The sequence below is a fragment of the Megalops cyprinoides genome, chromosome 18, assembly GCF_013368585.1.
Source record: "Megalops cyprinoides isolate fMegCyp1 chromosome 18, fMegCyp1.pri, whole genome shotgun sequence".
Taxonomy (NCBI): domain Eukaryota; kingdom Metazoa; phylum Chordata; class Actinopteri; order Elopiformes; family Megalopidae; genus Megalops; species Megalops cyprinoides.
Window position 1 is genome coordinate 69,897 of NC_050600.1, and position 20,315 is coordinate 90,211.

A 20,315-nucleotide genomic window follows, 5' to 3' on the forward strand; every position below is an offset into this window, starting at 1 on the left:
TAAGGCAACAGTGGCAAGGAAAAACTCTCTATCAGGAAGAAACCTTGAGCAGAACCCGGCTCAGAGGGGGGGCCCATCTGCTTTTGGCTGGCACTGGGCAGATAGAGTTAGACACAAAATTATGCAATGTACTTTAAGACATTTGTGATTGACAAACAATAGCAGTTAACAGTAGAGTGATTATAAGAATGTCTCCTAGGTCATGTGACTATGGTCGTTGGTGTCTCTTCGTTCACGTTTCTGTAGGTTAGTGTGAGTGTGTGTGTGTGTGTGTGTGTGTGTGTGTGTGTGTGTGTGTGTGTGTGAGTGTGTGTGTGTGTGTGTGTGTGTGTGTGTGTGTGAGTGTGTGTGCCTCACCCCTCTCCTCTCTGTAGTTCCTCCAGATGAGCCGGTGATAGACGGGGGCCCGCAGATCCTGCTGATGGCCGGAGTGCCGTATAACCTGAGCTGCGTGTCCCGCGGAGCCAAACCCCCCGCCCGCATCGAGTGGCTGAGAGACGGCCTGCCTCTGGAGGGGGGGTTCAGCATCACTGTGAGCCCCACACACATACACACACGCGCACACACACACACGCACCCATACACACACACACGCACACACACACGCACACACATACACACATACACACACACACCCATACACACATCCATACACACACACTCACACACACACACACACAGACTAACCTACACACACACACACACACACACACACACACACACACAGACTAACCTACACACACACACACACACAGACTAACCTACACACACACGCACACACACACATGCACGCACGCGCGCACACACACACACACACACAGACACACACACACACACACACACAGACTAACCTACACGCACACACACACAGACTAACCTACACACACACGCACACACACACTCAAGTGTTTTTCAAATGTTTACACACTGACTGCAAGTATGCACACTAAGACTCAGACGTTGAAACTCTCAATGAATACAAGTAAAACATGCCTTGAGATCTGAAGCAGTTTAGGGTTTTGATACATTAGATTACATCACATCACATGTGTTTAACCCTTATTCAGAGCCTGACCCCCATGGGGAATCCATTCCATCACTGAGGGACCAGTACAGACAGGGATCGTGTCTGAGAGAAGTGACCCCGTTGAGATGAGAAAGTCAGTTGCCCTGTAGATGCAGTTCATAGTGATCTTGACAGAACATATGGTTTGGGGACTGATTGTAGGTATGTGGGGGGTGTTCCTTTCACTGTCTTGTATACAGCACCAAGATTTTCAACTTGATGTGAGTGATAACAGGAAGCCAGTGAAGAGAGTTAAGGAAGGGTGTGATGTGACTGTGTTTAGGGAGATTGTAGACAAGTCAGCTGCATTTTGGATTAAAAAGTGCCAACATACAACAAGGCATTCACAATAACCCATAACTCAGAGCCCCTGGATTAGAAGTCCAGCTGTTCCACTGTGCATTGGTATGTTAGCCTCAGCATTTGAGCTTTGTGAGTGTACTTGCAGTCAATGTGTGTGAACAATTGAGAAAAACTAAGTTGCATTTGTTAACTGTGTTCATCACTGTCAACATGACTTTTAATAACTTTGTATAATCATTCTTTGAGACAAATGAAATATGTGTGTGTTGATGACTGTGTGTATCACTGTGATATTTATTTTGGAAATCTATGGAACAAACAATTTTTAGTTGGATGAATTATTGGTAAATTAGAGTACAGATATGGTCAGCAGCAGGCATTTTTATAAAGCCAATCTGACTTTTACTAAAAAATCTGCGCAAGGTTTGTGAATGATTCTGCAGGAAATCGCGCTGTGCTGCTCCTCACAGACTGTCTCTGTCAGGAGGTGCTGGCGGACAGGAAGAGGGTGACCACTCGCAGCTTCCTTCCTGTCCTCCCTGTGGACACAGATACAGGCCGCAACATCACCTGTGTGACCAGCAACCAGGCTGTACTTGCGGGCAAGCGCACAACCGTGTCGCTCAACGTGCACCGTGAGTATGCGTGTGTGAGTGTGAGTGTGAGTGTGAGTGTGAGTGTGAGTGTGTGTGTGTGTGTGTGTGTGTGTGTGTGTGTGTGTGATGTGTGTGATGTGTGTGATGTGTGTGTGTGTGTGTGTGTGTGTGTGTGTGCATGTGTGATTGTGTGTGCAGATAATCCCATTACTTGTGGATTGTTGATAAACTGGTCAGGTAACTGTTATGTTTGCGTGGAGAGACTTCAGTCACTGCTGTTACTGCCCCCACCAACAGACTCCCCCACTGTCACCCTGTCCATCGAGCCTCGCTCTGTTCTGGAGGGAGAGAGGGTCACCTTCACCTGCCAGGCCAGCGCCAACCCCCCCATCATGGGCTACAGGTCAGTCAGTCTGTGTGTGCGAGGGCGAGTGCGAGTGCGAGGGCGATTGCGAGGGCGATTGCGAGGGCGAGTGCGATTGCGAGGGCGATTGCGAGTGCGAGGGCGAGTGCGAGGGCGATTGCGAGGGCGATTGCGAGGGCGAGTGCGATTGCGAGGGCGATTGCGAGTGCGAGTGCGATTGCGAGGGCGATTGCGAGTGCGAGGGCGATTGCGAGTGCGATTGCGATTGCGAGGGCGATTGCGAGTGCGAGGGCGATTGCGAGTGCGATTGCGAGGGCGATTGCGAGGGTGAGGGCGATTGCGAGTGCGATTGCGAGGGCGATTGCGAGTGCGAGGGCGATTGCGAGTGCGATTGCGAGGGTGAGGGCGATTGCGAGGGCGATTGCGAGGGCGAGGGCGATTGCGAGGGCGAGGGCGATTGCGAGTGCGAGTGCGAGGGCGATTGCGAGGGCGAGGGCGAGGGTGAGGGCGATTGCGAGGGCGATTGCGAGGGCGATTGCGAGGGCGAGTGCGATTGCGAGGGCGAGGGCGATTGCGAGGGCGAGGGCGAGGGCGATTGCGAGTGCGATTGCGAGGGCGAGGGCGAGGGTGAGGGCGATTGCGAGGGCGATTGCGAGGGCGATTGCGAGGGCGAGGGCGAGGGCGATTGCGAGGGCGAGGGCGAGGGTGAGGGCGATTGCGAGGGCGATTGCGAGGGCGAGGGCGATTGCGAGGGCGAGGGCGATTGCGAGGGCGATTGCGAGGGTGAGGGCGATTGCGAGGGCGAGGGCGAGGGTGAGGGCGATTGCGAGGGCGAGGGCGAGGGTGAGGGCGATTGCGAGGGCGAGGGCGAGGGTGAGGGCGATTGCGAGGGCGAGGGCGAGGGTGAGGGTGAGGGCGATTGCGAGGGCGATTGCGAGTGCGAGGGCGATTGCGAGGGCGAGGGCGATTGCGAGGGCGAGTGCGAGGGCGAGGGCGATTGCGAGGGCGATTGCGAGGGTGAGGGCGATTGCGAGGGCGAGGGCGAGGGTGAGGGCGATTGCGAGGGCGAGGGCGAGGGTGAGGGCGATTGCGAGGGCGATTGCGAGGGCGAGTGCGAGGGCGAGGGCGATTGCGAGGGCGATTGCGAGGGTGAGGGCGATTGCGAGGGCGAGGGCGAGGGTGAGGGCGATTGCGAGGGCGAGGGCGAGGGTGAGGGTGAGGGCGATTGCGAGGGCGATTGCGAGTGCGAGGGCGATTGCGAGGGCGATTGCGAGGGCGATTGCGAGGGCGAGTGCGAGGGCGAGGGCGATTGCGAGGGCGATTGCGAGGGTGAGGGCGATTGCGAGGGCGAGGGCGAGGGTGAGGGCGATTGCGAGGGCGAGGGCGAGGGTGAGGGCGATTGCGAGGGCGATTGCGAGGGCGAGTGCGATTGCGAGTGCGAGGGCGAGGGCGATTGCGAGGGCGATTGCGAGGGTGAGGGCGATTGCGAGGGCGATTGCGAGGGCGAGGGCGATTGCGAGGGCGAGTGCGAGGGCGAGGGCGATTGCGAGGGCGATTGCGAGGGCGAGGGCGATTGCGAGGGCGAGGGCGATTGCGAGGGCGATTGCGAGGGCGAGTGCGAGGGTGAGTGCGAGGGCGAGGGCGATTGCGAGGGCGATTGCGAGGGCGAGGGCGAGGGCGAGGGCGATTGCGAGGGCGAGTGCGAGGGCGAGGGCGATTGCGAGGGCGATTGCGAGGGTGAGGGCGATTGCGAGGGCGAGGGCGAGGGTGAGGGCGATTGCGAGGGCGAGGGCGAGGGCGAGGGTGAGGGCGATTGCGAGGGCGATTGCGAGTGCGAGGGCGATTGCGAGGGCGAGGGCGATTGCGAGGGCGAGTGCGAGGGCGAGGGCGATTGCGAGGGCGATTGCGAGGGTGAGGGCGATTGCGAGGGCGAGGGCGAGGGTGAGGGCGATTGCGAGGGCGAGGGCGAGGGTGAGGGCGATTGCGAGGGCGAGGGCGAGGGTGAGGGCGATTGCGAGTGCGAGGGCGAGGGCGATTGCGAGGGCGATTGCGAGGGCGATTGCGAGGGCGATTGCGAGGGCGAGGGCGATTGCGAGGGCGAGTGCGAGGGCGAGGGCGATTGCGAGGGCGATTGCGAGGGCGAGGGCGATTGCGAGTGCGATTGCGAGGGTGAGGGCGATTGCGAGGGCGAGGGCGAGGGTGAGGGCGATTGCGAGGGCGAGGGCGAGGGTGAGGGCGATTGCGAGGGCGATTGCGAGGGCGAGTGCGATTGCGAGTGCGAGGGCGAGGGCGATTGCGAGGGCGATTGCGAGGGCGATTGCGAGGGCGATTGCGAGGGCGAGGGCGATTGCGAGGGCGAGGGCGAGGGTGAGGGCGAGGGTGAGGGCGAGGGTGAGGGCGAGGGCGATTGCGAGGGCGATTGCGAGGGCGATTGCGAGGGCGATTGCGAGGGCGATTGCGAGGGCGATTGCGAGGGCGAGTGCGAGGGCGATTGCGAGGGCGAGTGCGAGGGCGATTGCGAGGGCGATTGCGAGGGCGATTGCGAGGGTGAGGGTGATTGCGAGGGCGATTGCGAGGGCGATTGCGAGGGCGAGTGCGAGGGCGATTGCGAGGGCGATTGTGAGGGCGAGTGCGAGGGCGATTGCGAGTGCGAGTGCGATTGCGAGTGCGAGTGCGATTGCGAGTGCGAGGGTGAGGGCGATTGCGAGGGCGAGGGTGAGGGCGATTGCCAGGGCGATTGCGAGGGCGATTGCGAGGGCGATTGCGAGGGCGAGTGCGAGGGCGATTGCGAGGGCGATTGCGAGGGCGAGGGTGAGGGCGATTGCCAGGGCGATTGCGAGGGCGATTGCGAGGGCGATTGCGAGGGCGAGGGCGATTGCGAGGGCGATTGCGAGGGCGATTGCGAGGGCGATTGCGAGGGCGAGTGCGATTGCGAGGGCGAGTGCGAGGGCGAGGGCGAGTGGGCTAGGGCGAGGGCTTGCGTGTGAGCGTGAGCATGAGTGTGAGAGAGAGAGAGTGAGAGTGTGAGAGTGTGTTTGTGTGAGAGAGAGTGTGACAGTGTGAGTGTGAGAGAGTGTGTGTGTGTGTGTGTGTGTTTGTGTGTGCTGATGACTGTATGTCTCTCTCAGGTGGGCGAAGGGGGGTGTTCTGCTAGAGGGAGCGAGGGAGAGTGTGTTTGTGACGACAGCAGATCACTCCTTCTTCACGGAGCCCGTCTCCTGCCAGGTCTTCAACGCGGTGGGCAGCACCAACGTCAGCATCCTGGTGGATGTGCACTGTGAGTCAGTCAGTCAGTCTGTCTGTCTGTCTGTCTGCATGGCTACATGATCGTCACTCTACCTGTCTGAGGTGTTTTTATGGAAGTAAAGAAATGTGCCCCCCCCCCCCCCCCCCAGTTGGTCCGGTCCTGGTGGTGGAGCCCCGGCCGGTCACAGTGGACATTGACTCTGACGTCACCCTCAACTGCAAGTGGGCTGGAAACCCCCCTCTCACCCTCACCTGGACCAAGAAGGGCTCCAACATGGTGGGCAGGGGTTCCATTTCAGAGATGTGCTTTCCTACCTGATCATAAAAATTCCCTTTACCAAAGTATTGGGTTCAGAATTAATGGAAACAAGAGCAAGATCTGTGTGATCAAGATCAGCTGTGTCGCTGTCTCACCTGTGCAGGTGCTCAGTAATAATAACCAGCTGTACCTGAAGTCTGTGAGCCAGGCGGATGCTGGTCAGTACGTGTGCAAGGCCATCGTCCCTCGCATTGGCGTGGGGGAGACCGAGGTCACGCTCACCGTCAACGGTCAGTAGAATGGGAACACCATCTTCATCATCAGTCAGATATATAAAATAATCACTACAATCACAACAAGTTTGCTCATCAGGAATTATTAATGATTACCAAGAGGCAGTGAAAAAGCACACATGTACAGTTCACCTTGAATATACATTGTAACTGAAATTCTACTGAATGTGTTTGTCTGTAACTGTGTGTAACTAACACTGATTGGTGTGACTGTAACTGTGTGTAACTCTAACACTGATTGGTGTGTCTGTAACTGTGTGTAACTAACACTGATTGGTGTGTCTGTAACTGTGTGTAACTCTAACACTGATTGGTGTGTCTGTAACTGTGTGTAACTGTGTGTAACTCTAACACTGATTGGTGTGTCTGTAACTGTGTGTAACTGTGTGTAACTCTAACACTGATTGGTGTGTCTGTAACTGTGTGTAATTAACACTGATTGGTGTGACTGACTGTGTGTCACTCTAACACTGATTGGTGTGTCTGTAACTGTGTGTAACTCTAACACTGATTGGTGTGTCTGTAACTGTGTGTAACTCTAACACTGATTGGTGCGTCTGTCTGTAGGCCCTCCCATCATCTCCAGTGAGCCAGTCCAGTATGCAGTGAGAGGGGAGAGAGGGGAGATCAAGTGTTACATCGCCAGCACCCCTCCCCCAGACAAGATAGTAAGTGTGTCCTAGTATACACTATATCACTCCACTGTGCCCTGCACACTATATCACTCCACTGTACCCTACACACTATATCACTCCGCTGTACCCTACACACTATATCACTCCGCTGTACCCTACACACTATATCACTCCACTGTACCCTACACACTATATCACTCCACTGTACCCTACACACTATATCACTCCGCTGTACCCTACACACTATATCACGCCGCTGTACCCTACACACTATATCACTCCGCTGTACCCTACACACTATATCACTCCGCTGTACCCTACACACTGTATCACTCCACTGTACCCTACACACTATATCACTCCGCTGTACCCTACACACTGTATCACTCCACTGTATCACTCCACTGTACCCTACACTTATTCCATTGTGCCACACTATCACTCTGTACCCTATGACTGCACTGGCATCTCACAGGATTACTGAATTGTGGTTATACGAGTGTAAAGATCCACCATCAGCATTCAACACAGAAATGAAGGCAGTAGAATCTGGCCAGGAATCCTGTAGCCTGAAATGCACCTTCCTCTGTAAAGGTGCGTGGTCCCTGAGAGGCAGGGTGTGTGACGCTGCCCTGTAGTGCACACTCCCTCCTCTCAGCCACCTCCCTGATGTCGATGTCAGTCACCAGACTCAACAACACGGATTCGAGTGAACCCTGTAACAGCCGATTATGTAATATTTCAGGTTAGTGTAAGGACTTTTCATTATTTTAAAAAATTATATCTAAAATATACTAAAAGCAAATAACATCTGGATAATGTAATAAACGTCTTGAGCAGATAATGTAATAACAGTTTGGATGTTATCCTGTGAGTAAAAAATTTTAATAATGTAATTTTTGTTATGTTTCATTTACATTTATTCATTTGGTAGACGCTTTTATCCAAAGCGACTTACATAGGTTACAGTTCTTTACAATGTTATCCATTTATACAGCTGGATGTTTACTGAGGCAACTGTGGGTTAAGTACCTTGCCCAAGGGTACAGCGGCAGTGTCCCAGCGGGGATCGAACCGGCAACCTTTCGGTTACGAGTCCTGCGCCTTAACCACTATGCTACACTGCTGCCCTTCATCCATTTTAAGTGTTACACACGTGCATGGACGCACACACACACGCACACACACACACACACGCACGCGCGCACGCGCACACACGCACATACACACACGTGCAGGAACGCGCACATACACACATGTGCATGAACACGCACACACACACAAACACACACACACTCACTCACTCACACACACACACACGTGCATGAACGCACACACACACGCGCGCACACACGCACATACATACACATGCGCACGCACACACACACACACACACACACACACACACACACTTACACACACAAGCAGGCACGTACAAACACTACTAATATAACTTGTGAGGAATAATGTGTTTTGTTGAAATGTTTCCACCAGGGAAAGGATGTAAGGATTTCAGACGCATCCTTAGGATTCCATTAAACAACAAATATTAATTTAGAAATATTTGACCACCAAATACCAAATATAAGTGTATTTTTACTTTATACATTTTTCCTGAGAATGAAATGGAATGGACATAAAATAAGCTCCATATATATTTCAATATATATATATATATATATATATATATATATATATGGACCTTTGAAATATATATGGAGCAAAATGTGTAGTCCAACCTAAAATAAACAAGAGAACATAAAGACTGATTTTGGTAAGTTATTATATACTGAAGTTATTGCATTCTTTGTAAGGAATGTATTGGCCTAATAAAGTAGTAACAGTTATCACCTTATCTGTTCAATATGTTTATTAAATTATCGAGAAATTATTACATTATCTGGTTCTAGTACTTTATAAATGCAAAATGTACATTATCTAGAATTACTACATTATTGGGTGTTACAGACCGGAACTTACATGTGATTGGCTTTTAGAGAAAACCTAAACATCCCTGTAAGTTTAAACTATCAGCACTCAATAGCAGGGTGAAGTATTGCAGCTGCAGATGAAGGCTGCATAAATAATATCAGTGTGAAAGGTGATGCTGACAGTGTTAGTTAATGATAGAGCAGCATTTTTAGGATATGTTTTTGGAAGCGGAATGTGCGTGTGTGTTCGTGTGTGTGCGTGTGTTTGTGTGTGAGTGTGTGTGTGTGTGTGTGTGCACTGTAGGTGTGGGCGTGGAAGGAGAACGTGTGGGAGAAGGAGAAGGGCACCCTGCTGCTGGAGAGGTACACTGTGGAGCAGAGTAAAGCACCGTGTGTGTGTGTGTGTGTGTGTGTGTGTGCGCACTGTAGGTGTGGGCGTGGAAGGAGAACGTGTGGGAGAAGGAGAAGGGCACCCTGCTGCTGGAGAGGTACACTGTGGAGCAGAGTAAAGCACCGTGTGTGTGTGTGTGTGTGTGTGTGTGTGCGCACTGTAGGTGTGGGCGTGGAAGGAGAACGTGTGGGAGAAGGAGAAGGGCACCCTGCTGGAGAGGTACACTGTGGAGCAGAGTAAAGCACCGTGTGTGTGTGTGTGTGTGTGTGTGTGCGCACTGTAGGTGTGGGCGTGGAAGGAGAACGTGTGGGAGAAGGAGAAGGGCACCCTGCTGCTGGAGAGGTACACTGTGGAGCAGAGTAAAGCACCGTGTGTGTGTGTGTGTGTGTGTGTGTGTGTGCGCACTGTAGGTGTGGGCGTGGAAGGAGAACGTGTGGGAGAAGGAGAAGGGCACCCTGCTGGAGAGGTACACTGTGGAGCAGAGTAAAGCTCACTCGCAGGGCGGGGCTGTGCTCTCCACTCTCACCATCAACAACGTCATGGAATCCGACTTCCACTCTCCCTACAACTGCACAGCCTGGAACGCCTTCGGCCCCGGGACCATGATCATCACCCTGGAGGAGACCGGTACGCAGCCCGCCTGCCCCTCTACCTGCCCCACCTGCCCCTCTACCTGCCCCAACTACCCCTCTACCTGCCCCAACTACCCCTCTACCTACCACACCTACCCCTCTACCTGCCCCAACTTCCCCTCTACCTACCCCAACTACCCCTCTACCTACCCCAACTTCCCCTCTACCTACCCCACCTACCCCTCTACCTGCCCCAACTACCCCTCTACCTACCCCAACTTCCCCTCTACCTACCCCAACTACCCCTCTACCTACCCCAACTTCCCCTCTACCTACCCCAACTACTGCTCCATACAGTACTGTAATTTCTCTCTCTCTCTCTCTCTCTCTCTCTCTCTCTTACAGAGATTATGCCCGTAGGGATTATTGCAGGCAGTACTGTAATCTCTCTCTCTCTTTCTCTCTCTCTCTTTTACAGAGATTATGCCCGTAGGGATTATTGCAGGCAGTACTGTAATTTCTCTCTCTCTCTCTCTTACAGAGATTATGCCCGTAGGGATTATTGCAGGCAGTACTGTAATTTCTCTCTCTCTCTCTCTTACAGAGATTATGCCCGTAGGGATTATTGCAGGCAGTACTGTAATCTCTCTCTTTCTCTCTTACAGAGATTATGCCCGTAGGGATTATTGCAGGCAGTACTGTAATTTCTCTCTCTCTCTCTCTTACAGAGATTATGCCCGTAGGGATTATTGCAGGCAGTACTGTAATCTCTCTCTTTCTCTCTCTCTCTTACAGAGATTATGCCCGTAGGGATTATTGCAGGCAGTACTGTAATCTCTCTCTTTCTCTCTTACAGAGATTATGCCCGTAGGGATTATTGCAGGCAGTACTGTCGGCTCCTCTGTGCTGCTGCTGCTGTGTCTGCTGGCTCTCGCCTTCTTCCTTTACCGTCAGCGCAAAGGCAGTGAGTCCAGCTACAGCCCTGCACACACCTGCACAAACCCGCACACACCTGCACAAACCTGCACACTCACCTGCACACCTGCACACACACCTGCACACTCACCTGCACACCTGCACAAACCCGCACACACCTGCACACACACCTGCACACTCACCTGCACACCTGCACACTCACCTGCACACCTGCACACACACCTGCACACACCTGCACACCTGCACACACACCTGCACACCTGCACACACCTGCACACTCTCACCTGCGCACACCTGCACACCTGCACACTCACCTGCACACCTGCACACTCACCTGCACACCTGCACACACACCTGCGCACACCTGCACACCTGCACACTCACCTGCACACCTGCACACACACCTGCACACACCTGCACACCTGCACACACACCTGCACACTCTCATCGGCACACACCTGCACACCTGCACACTCACCTGCACACCTGCACACACCTGCACACTCACACCTGCACACCTGTATACACACCTGCAAATTGTAAGTCCCAGTGCAGTGTGAGTCAGAGCGCAGCGTGAGTCAGAGCTCAGCGTGAGTCAGAGCTCAGCGTGAGTCAGAGCGCAGTGTGAGTCAGAGCTCAGCGTGAGTCAGAGCGCAGCGTGAGTCAGAGCGCAGCAGGAGTCAGAGTGCAGTGTGAGTCAGAGTGCAGTGTGAGTCAGTGTGCAGCAGGAGTCAGAGTGCAGTGTGAGTCAGAGTGCAGTGTGAGTCAGAGTGCAGTGTGAGTCAGAGCGCAGTGTGAGTCAGAGCTCAGCGTGAGTCAGAGCTCAGCGTGAGTCAGAGCGCAGCGTGAGTCAGAGCGCAGCAGGAGTCAGAGTGCAGTGTGAGTCAGAGTGCAGTGTGAGTCAGTGTGCAGCAGGAGTCAGAGTGCAGTGTGAGTCAGAGTGCAGTGTGAGTCAGAGTGCAGTGTGAGTCAGAGCGCAGTGTGAGTCAGAGCTCAGCGTGAGTCAGAGCTCAGCGTGAGTCAGAGCTCAGTGTGAGTCAGAGCTCAGCGTGAGTCAGAGCGCAGCGTGAGTCAGAGCGCAGTGTGAGTCAGAGCTCAGCGTGAGTCAGAGCGCAGTGTGAGTCAGAGCTCAGCGTGAGTCAGAGCTCAGCGTGAGTCAGAGCTCAGTGTGAGTCAGAGCGCAGCAGGAGTCAGAGCTCAGCGTGAGTCAGAGCTCAGCGTGAGTCAGAGCGCAGTGTGAGTCAGTGTGCATGCTTGCTGTGTTGCTCCAGGTCGCCGTGGCGTCACGCTGGGGAAGCCAGACATTAAGGTAGAAACCGTCAACAAAGAGACTCACAGCCTGGAGGAGGACTCGTCCAGCATCTCCACGGCAACGCGCATGGTCAAGGCCATGTATTCTGTGAGTAGCCATGGTAACGAGGCATTGAGAGTGAACTTGCGTCTCATACTGCACCTCGGAGCTGCGCAGAAATGCGCATTTTCTCTGCCTGTTGCTGTGTTACATCTCTGCTAATTCATTATAGATTAAATTTAATTTATCTTTTCCTCTCTTTTCCTGTCTCCCCATGTGTATGTGTGTGTGTGTGCCTGTGTGTGCCTGTGTGTGTGTGTGTGTGCCTGTGTGTGCCTGTGTGTGTGTGTGTGCGCGTGCGTGCGTGTGTGTGTGTGTGTGTGTGTGTGTGTGTGTGTGTGTGTGTGTTGTTGTCGTTTGATGGTTTAGTTTCTGCCCTCTGTGTCCCTCTCTCCCTCCACTCAGCCTTTCAAGGACGACATGGAGCTCAAGCAGGACCTGCGCAGCGACACACTGGACACTCGAGAGGAGTACGAGCTCAAGGTCAGTTACTCGTAGTCTACACACACCTTACACACACCTTACACACTGGACACTCGAGAGGAGTACGAGGTCAAGGTCAGTTACTCCGACCATATACACCCCTTACACACAGCATTCTGTGTTCATGTTTGCCTTTTTATACTTTTAAAGACCAGTAAGAGTTTGTTGCTAATACTAAACAAATTTAACTGTTTATTCTTAAAGTACAGTCACAGAAAGAGAAGTGGGAAGGGTGCAGGGTGCAGGGTGCAGGGTGCAGGGTGCAGTGTGCAGGGCGCAGGATGCAGGATGCAGGGCGCAGGGCGCAGGATGCAGGGCGCAGGATACAGGGCGCAGGACGCAGGATACAGGGCGCAGGATACAGGGTGCAGGATGCAGGGCGCAGGATGCAGGCCGCAGGGCGCAGGATGCAGGGCGCAGGGCGCAGGATGCAGGGTGCAGGGCGCAGGATGCAGGGTGCAGGGCGCAGGATGCAGGGCGCAGGATGCAGGGCGCAGGGCGCAGGGCGCAGGATGCAGGGTGCAGGATGCAGGGCGCAGGATGCAGGGCGCAGGGCGCAGGATGCAGGGCGCAGGGCGCAGGATGCAGGGCGCAGGGTGCAGGGCGCAGGATGCAGGGCGCAGGGCGCAGGGTGCAGGGCGCAGGGCGCAGGGCGCAGGGCGCAGGGCGCAGGATGCAGGATGCAGGATGCAGGGCGCAGGGCGCAGGATGCAGGATGCAGGATGCAGGGCGCAGGATGCAGGGCGCAGGGCGCAGGATGCAGGGCGCAGGGCGCAGGATGCAGGGCGCAGGGTGCAGGGCGCAGGATGCAGGGCGCAGGGCGCAGGGCGCAGGGTGCAGGGCGCAGGGCGCAGGGCGCAGGGCGCAGGGCGCAGGATGCAGGATGCAGGATGCAGGGCGCAGGGCGCAGGATGCAGGATGCAGGATGCAGGGCGCAGGATGCAGGGCGCAGGGCGCAGGGCGCAGGGCGCAGGATGCAGGGCGCAGGATGCAGGGCGCAGGATGCAGGGCGCAGGATGCAGGGTGCAGGGCGCAGGATGCAGGGCGCAGGGCGCAGGATGCAGGGCGCAGGGTGCAGGGCGCAGGATGCAGGGCGCAGGGCGCAGGATGCAGGGCGCAGGATGCAGGGCGCAGGATGCAGGATGCAGGGCGCAGGATGCAGGGCGCAGGATGCAGGATGCAGGATGCAGGGCGCAGGATGCAGGGCGCAGGGCGCAGGGCGCAGGATGCAGGGTGCAGGGCGCAGGATGCAGGGCGCAGGATGCAGGGCGCAGGATGCAGGGCGCAGGATGCAGGGCGCAGGGCGCAGGGCGCAGGATGCAGGGCGCAGGGCGCAGGATGCAGGGTGCAGGGCGCAGGGCGCAGGATGCAGGATGCAGGGTGCAGGGCGCAGGGCGCAGGATGCAGGATGCAGGATGCAGGGCGCAGGGCGCAGGGCGCAGGATGCAGGGCGCAGGATGCAGGATGCAGGGTGCAGGGTGCAGGGCGCAGGATGCAGGATGCAGGGCGCAGGATGCAGGGCGCAGGATGCAGGGTGCAGGATGCAGGGCGCAGGATGCAGGGCGCAGGATGCAGGGTGCAGGGTGCAGGGCGCAGGGCGCAGGGTGCAGGGCGCAGGGTGCAGGGTGCAGGATGCAGGGTGCAGGATGCAGGGTGCAGGGTGCAGGTGTAGTCTGTACAGTTGAGGTGTCTGAGCTGCAAACCCTGCTCCCTCCTTCCCTCTTTCTGCAGGACCCCACCAACGGCTACTACAATGTGCGGGCGTCAGCCCACGAGGACCCCCGGCCGGCCTCGCGATCGGTGCTGTACCCCGAGTTCCGCCCGGCCAACCCCAGCGGGGTGGCGGCCGGCAGCACGGGCGGGGCAGGAGGGGGTGCAGGCGTGGCCGGGGGAGGGAGGGGGGGCTGCTATGACCCCCGTCCCCCATCCAGGCTGTCCCACACCAGCTACGCCCAGTTTAACTCATTCGCACGGGCAGGGCAGGCCCAGCAGCCCCCGTCTGACCCCATCTCCCAGAGGGCGGAGTTTCCTGCAGACTGCGGCCTGCTGGACTCCTCAGCACAGCTCACCTATGACAACTACGGCACCGCCCACTTCTCATACCGCCTGGGCTTTGCCCCGCCTGGACTCGCACCGCTGGAGGGAGGCCCAGCCTATGAAATGTATGGGATGGGGGCGGGGGTGGGGCCGGGGGTGGGGCCACCAGCCGCAGCAGGGTCAGAGACAGGACCGGGCAAATACAGCAGCACCCGCTTCTCCTACACCTCGCAGCACTCCGACTACACCCACAGCGACTACACCCACAGCGACTACACCCACAGCGACTACAGCCATGCTGACTACAGCCACAGACACACGCAGAGAATGCAAACCCACGTGTGAGTGACAGGAGGGAGGAAAGAGAGGCTGATGGGAGAATGAGGGCTGATTACGCTTCTTCCACTCTTCTCTCATTATCTGAGTTTCTGTCTGACGGAGAGACCCATTATCAGGAAATGCAGGCAAAACGACAGGGCAAAAAAGAACAGTATGGAGTGCTGTATTCACAGAACAACCGTGAGTGAGGAAAGTACGACACCGTCCCCCCGAGAGAACGCAGCGCACTGCAGTAACGGCCGAGAGAACGCAGCGCACTGCAGTAACGGCCAACAGAACGCAGCGCACTGCAGTAACGGCCGAGAGAACGCAGCGCACTGCAGTAACGGCCGAGAGAACGCAGCGCACTGCAGTAACACCCGAGAGAACGCAGCGCACTGCAGTAACACCTGAGAGAATGCAGCGCACTGCAGTAACGGCCAACAGAACGCAGCGCACTGCAGTAACGGCCGAGAGAACGCAGCGCACTGCAGTAACACCCGAGAGAACGCAGCGCACTGCAGTAACACCTGAGAGAATGCAGCGCACTGCAGTAACGGCCAACAGAACGCAGCGCACTGCAGTAACACCCGAGAGAACGCAGCGCACTGCAGTAACGGCCAACAGAACGCAGCGCACTGCAGTAACGGCCGAGAGAACGCAGCGCACTGCAGTAACGGCCGAGAGAACGCAGCGCACTGCAGTAACGGCCGAGAGAACGCAGCGCACTGCAGTAACGGCTGAGAGAACGCAGCGCACTGCAGTAACGGCCAACAGAACGCAGCGCACTGCAGTAACGGCCAACAGAACGCAGCGCACTGCAGTAACACCTGAGAGAACGCAGCGCACTGCAGTAACGGCCGAGAGAACGCAGCGCACTGCAGTAACGGCTGAGAGAACGCAGCGCACTGCAGTAACACCTGAGAGAAGGCAGCGCACTGCAGTAACACCCGAGAGAACGCAGCGCACTGCAGTAACGGCCGAGAGAACGCAGCGCACTGCAGTAACGGCCGAGAGAACGCAGCGCACTGCAGTAACGGCCAAGAGAACGCAGCGCACTGCAGTAACGGCCAACAGAACGCAGCGCACTGCAGTAACACCCGAGAGAACGCAGCGCACTGCAGTAACGGCCGAGAGAACGCAGCGCACTGCAGTAACACCCGAGAGAACGCAGCGCACTGCAGTAACACCCGAGAGAACGCAGCGCACTGCAGTAACGGCCGAGAGAACGCAGCGCACTGCAGTAACACCCGAGAGAACGCAGCGCACTGCAGTAACGGCCGAGAGAACGCAGCGCACTGCAGTAACGGCCAACAGAACGCAGCGCACTGCAGTAACGGCCAACAGAACGCAGCGCACTGCAGTAACGGCCGAGAGAACGCAGCGCACTGCAGTAACGGCCGAGAGAACGCAGCGCACTGCAGGAAGCCGAGGGGGAGCCCCGTCTACACTCACAGCGGGAGTCAGATCCACAGTCAGAGGTGCGGTTGCAGTGTACTCTCTTTGTTGGGCCAGCACCTGCGACACACAGATGTGTATAGATGTGTGTGAAACTACGATACTTAAATTAACCCAAATATATCTTTCAGGTAAAAATTGCTTTTGATTTTCCATGACCTCTGCCAGGCCACAGCTTAAAGTTTTAATGTGTTAGAATGTATTTTAAAACTGAACTGCTGCCATTCCTGACCTTAGAGGGCTGGGCTAATGCTGAGAAGCGGCAGCGGCTGGAGGAAGCTGCCGCAGGCAAGGCGGGCGGCAGGACATGCAAATAAATTTGACATTTGTGTTTTTATAGCAGGGCCGTCCTCTGGAGGGTACATTTGTGTGTTTTTATAGCAGGGCCGTCCTCTGGAGGGTACATTTGTGTGTTTTTATAGCAGGGCCGTCCTCTGGAGGGTGCAGGAATGCAGGAGTCGGGCCTGTTGGCAGGCAGCAGGGTCATGCTAAAAGCTCATTTAGAGCCAATAACGTTTTCTGAATTTTTGATGGCTGCACTGTGTGATTAGTTTGCAACGTGCTGGTTGTGAACTGATGCTCCTGTGTGCTGCAGAAGGTCTGTTCATTTTCCAACAGACTGTGTCACTGCTGCGCTCACTAATGTTAATTTAAAGTCTGGCAGTCACAATTGAACATGAGCAAATTTATGTAATATTTCTTATATATTGTAATTTGATTGAATGTTGATGATGATGATGATGATGATGACGGTGAAGAACACACAAGCCTTTCTCACATGGCCCTCTCCTTTCTGACTCTCCCTCCTTCAGAGGTTTGAGTCAGAGCCTCTCCTTTCTTCCACTGTGTGTTTCTCTGTGAGAGGAAGAGCCATGTAAATACGTGATTATGTCCTCCATATGAAAGTTATGTTTTCACTTCTACTTTTCATTTTTTATTTCAAAAATTATTTGTGTCTACTTAGTTAGTGTAATGCTATTATAAACACAGTATAATTGTGTTATAATTGCAGATATGAAACTATGCTTATTATATGTGTACAGTTATATATGCGTTTTATGGTGTGATGTAATGTTGAGTGAATGTGTTGAGAGGGCAGCAGAAACACGCCGCTCCAGTGTTAGTGCTCCAGCAGAACCTGTCCATGATCCGGCCTGAGCACCACCTGACTGAGGCAGGCTGTCTATCTGGATTGTCAGCCCTTTTTGGTCAGGTTTTCAAGTGCAGTTTCTCTCTCTCTCTTGCTCTTTCACTCTCTCTCTCTCTTTCTGAAAGTAGCAAATTTATCTGGTTGCACTAGACCTCTCTGTACATTGCACAGGGTCAGGGGTCCTTGGGCTATGGAGTTTCTTTACCCCTGCAAGGGCAGAGAATCCAGGCCTGAAAGGAGAGGGCTGCAGGAGTGGGTACTGCACAGACACCACTGCTACCCTCCAGCAAGCTACTCTAACCTGGATGAGAAATGTACAGAATATAATGTAAAATATGGCTATATATCTGCCAAGCAAATAAAATGGAGTGTCTGGGGACACTCATGTGTCGGGTGGGGTGGGGGCGGGATTAGCGGTCCTGTGGGGGTGGGGCGGGGTTAGTGGCTGTGGGGGCGGGATTAACAGTCTTGTGGGGGTGGAGTTAGCGCTGATGTGCAGAGGTAGTCATGTAAGCAGGGATTAAAGCAATATGAATGGGGGAAACAGGAGGAAGAGTGAGAAATGGAGACTATTATCCATCCAATTATTGAGTCCTTTCATCTCTCATCTCATGTGTGTGTGTGTGTGTGTGTGTATGCATACATGCGAGTGTGTCTTTCTGTGTGTGTGTTGTACCCATACAAATGTATGTGTGAATGTAAGTTTGTACCTGTAAGTATTTTCTAGCAGTGGCTGCAGGTAATAGAACATACCTTCCTGAACCTGTTATTGCTTATAAGGCTTAACAAGCTTTCAAGTTTTAGTAAGGACTACCTGTCAATCACTGATTCCTCTTTAGCTGTTTTCAGTGTGATGACAAGACAGTGTGCACTTCATATGAAATCATTTCAGTTTTAAGCGTTTTCAGTTTTTGTGTACAGATCATTTTATTTTGAAGCTTTGGAACCTTATGAATATGACAGTGCTTGTTTATGATGGTAATTTGTGGCCTGGGTGGTTTCTGAGGCTGAGGAAGGCTTTTTCTGCTCTGGCTTCAGCAGGCAGGTGAAGCTACAGCCATGAAACAAAGATGGATGAATGAAATGGCTTAATTTACCACACAAAGTAAAGAATAAATTATATTGTAATTTTGATGCAAAAAGAGGAAAAAAAAAATTCAGCCATTTTTAGTAATGTCTGTATGAGAGGGTTTGACACGGAGAATGGAAGCAGCTGCTGAGCAGTGGCACAAAATGTGTCACAAACTGAAAGGGCCATTAAACAGGTTCAGGATGACTATCAGCTCAAAGGTGAGTTCTCACTGGTGGCCTCTAGTGGACAGCCTGAGCAGCTGCAGCTCCTGTGTTACAGTTGGTCAGTATTAGTACTGTCATCCATCATGTTTGTTCTGTGGGTTCTCACAGTGGCCTCCTTTACAGTGCTGATGAGGCTGAACTCTGTACTTAAGTGTCTTTATGGGGTTAGAAAACATGTTGTTCAGATTGTACTGTTCTTTGTAGCAGAAAAGAAATTTAAATGTTTTACAAAAATATTGAATTTTGGTTTTCATTTTTATTTTATTTTTTTTCTGATATTTTTAAAAATTGTATGTAATTATTTTTTCACGATATTACAAGAATAAAAAATCTGCTTTCATAAGAACTGGATGGTGGTGAAATTCTGTCAAAGACCACAGACATTATGCGCTTTTGTCTTTTCTCGTTTCTGCAGTGTGCTAAAGACATACTTTCACACACACCAGTCCAAGGCTGCTCTTTATGCACATGAATGCATAAATGCTTCATTTTGGGCTGCAGAGGGCAGCATTTTCATATTTGTATAGCAGAGCTCAGACTGGCTGAGGACAGGACAATCAGGGCTTCATTGTTAGCACAGACAGGATTTAGCATACACCTTTAACAGCTCATCAAAAACACAGCTGAGTTCAAACTATGGAAATATTGTTTTGCTGACAGAGTACACCTTAATGTCGGCTTTAGGCTGGTCCTAAAATTACGGTGCAAATGTGCAAGGCTTTTGGCTTCAGTATTCAGCTGAATAATTCATTCAGCCAGTGTGAAAAATTCCATTTTGTTTTTAGAGCAATTATGCATATGCATGTGAACGATTTGATATGTATGAAGGAAAAAAAAGCAGCTCACAGTGAATTTTACCGGCTGCCAGTGGTATTTCCCATGCAAATTTTTGTCATTTACCCCCTGCAATGCAAATAGTTAACATGGAAAATATTCATTCAGATGTACTGGTATGTTACACTATACAACCTGTGACTCATGTCCCTATAGTCTCCATAAAATAAACCATCATGAACAAAGAATGAAAGCACACCTGCTGACCAAAGAGGTATTTAAGCAGAATGTCCCAGTTATTTCAGTTTACACCAGTAACATGTGACTGCAGCATCTCTGCCCCCTCAGCAGGTTCACTGCCGATGCGTGGCTCTGTTTCAGGTACCCGCCATTGGGCTGCTGTCCTCTTATTGCTCCTGCTGCATTCCACCTCTTCCCTTTTGCAGATCCTGACACACTGTAGCAAAGCCGAGCCAAACATGAACTCAGCAACCAGCCACCGTCGAGTGCCAGCTTTCACTGAGTATCGATGCAGAGTCTGTTCCAGGGTATCCTCTCCAGCTGTTTCAGAGTCTGTTCCAGGGTATCCTCTCCAGCTGTTACAGAGTCTGTTCCAGGGTATCCTCTCCAGTTGTGAGATATAACAGTTGGAGGCGCTCTGCTTTTGCGCATCGCTCCATCCATGGCTGGTTTCTTCATCAGCTGTCCTGTAATGGGAATGATGTGCAAAGATCGGGTTACTTTGCTCCCTGACAGTCAGTGTGGGGCTGCAGCACCGCTCACTGCTGCGTGTGAGGGACCCTCTCACTGTTAGGTGCAAGACAAAACTTTATTCTGAACTTTGGAAACTGCATTT

At 53.6% G+C, this 20,315-nt stretch overlaps 1 protein-coding gene across 1 annotated transcript in view; it reads left to right on the top strand.

Annotated features, from left to right (window-relative positions):
* LOC118793302 (kin of IRRE-like protein 1) overlaps positions 1-14,817 on the top strand; it is a 35,095-nt gene extending 20,278 nt beyond the window's left edge. Inside the window, exons 4-15 of the mRNA XM_036551423.1 lie at positions 375-532; positions 1,854-2,004; positions 2,263-2,368; positions 5,458-5,606; positions 5,725-5,852; positions 5,998-6,124; positions 6,695-6,795; positions 9,495-9,711; positions 10,513-10,620; positions 11,864-11,991; positions 12,349-12,426; positions 14,158-14,817. Of these exons, the coding sequence (XP_036407316.1) occupies positions 375-532; positions 1,854-2,004; positions 2,263-2,368; positions 5,458-5,606; positions 5,725-5,852; positions 5,998-6,124; positions 6,695-6,795; positions 9,495-9,711; positions 10,513-10,620; positions 11,864-11,991; positions 12,349-12,426; positions 14,158-14,808 (2,102 nt within the window). The 3' untranslated portion in view covers positions 14,809-14,817. The remainder of the gene's footprint in view (positions 1-374; positions 533-1,853; positions 2,005-2,262; positions 2,369-5,457; positions 5,607-5,724; positions 5,853-5,997; positions 6,125-6,694; positions 6,796-9,494; positions 9,712-10,512; positions 10,621-11,863; positions 11,992-12,348; positions 12,427-14,157) is intronic.
* The last annotated feature ends 5,498 nt before the right edge of the window (positions 14,818-20,315 follow it).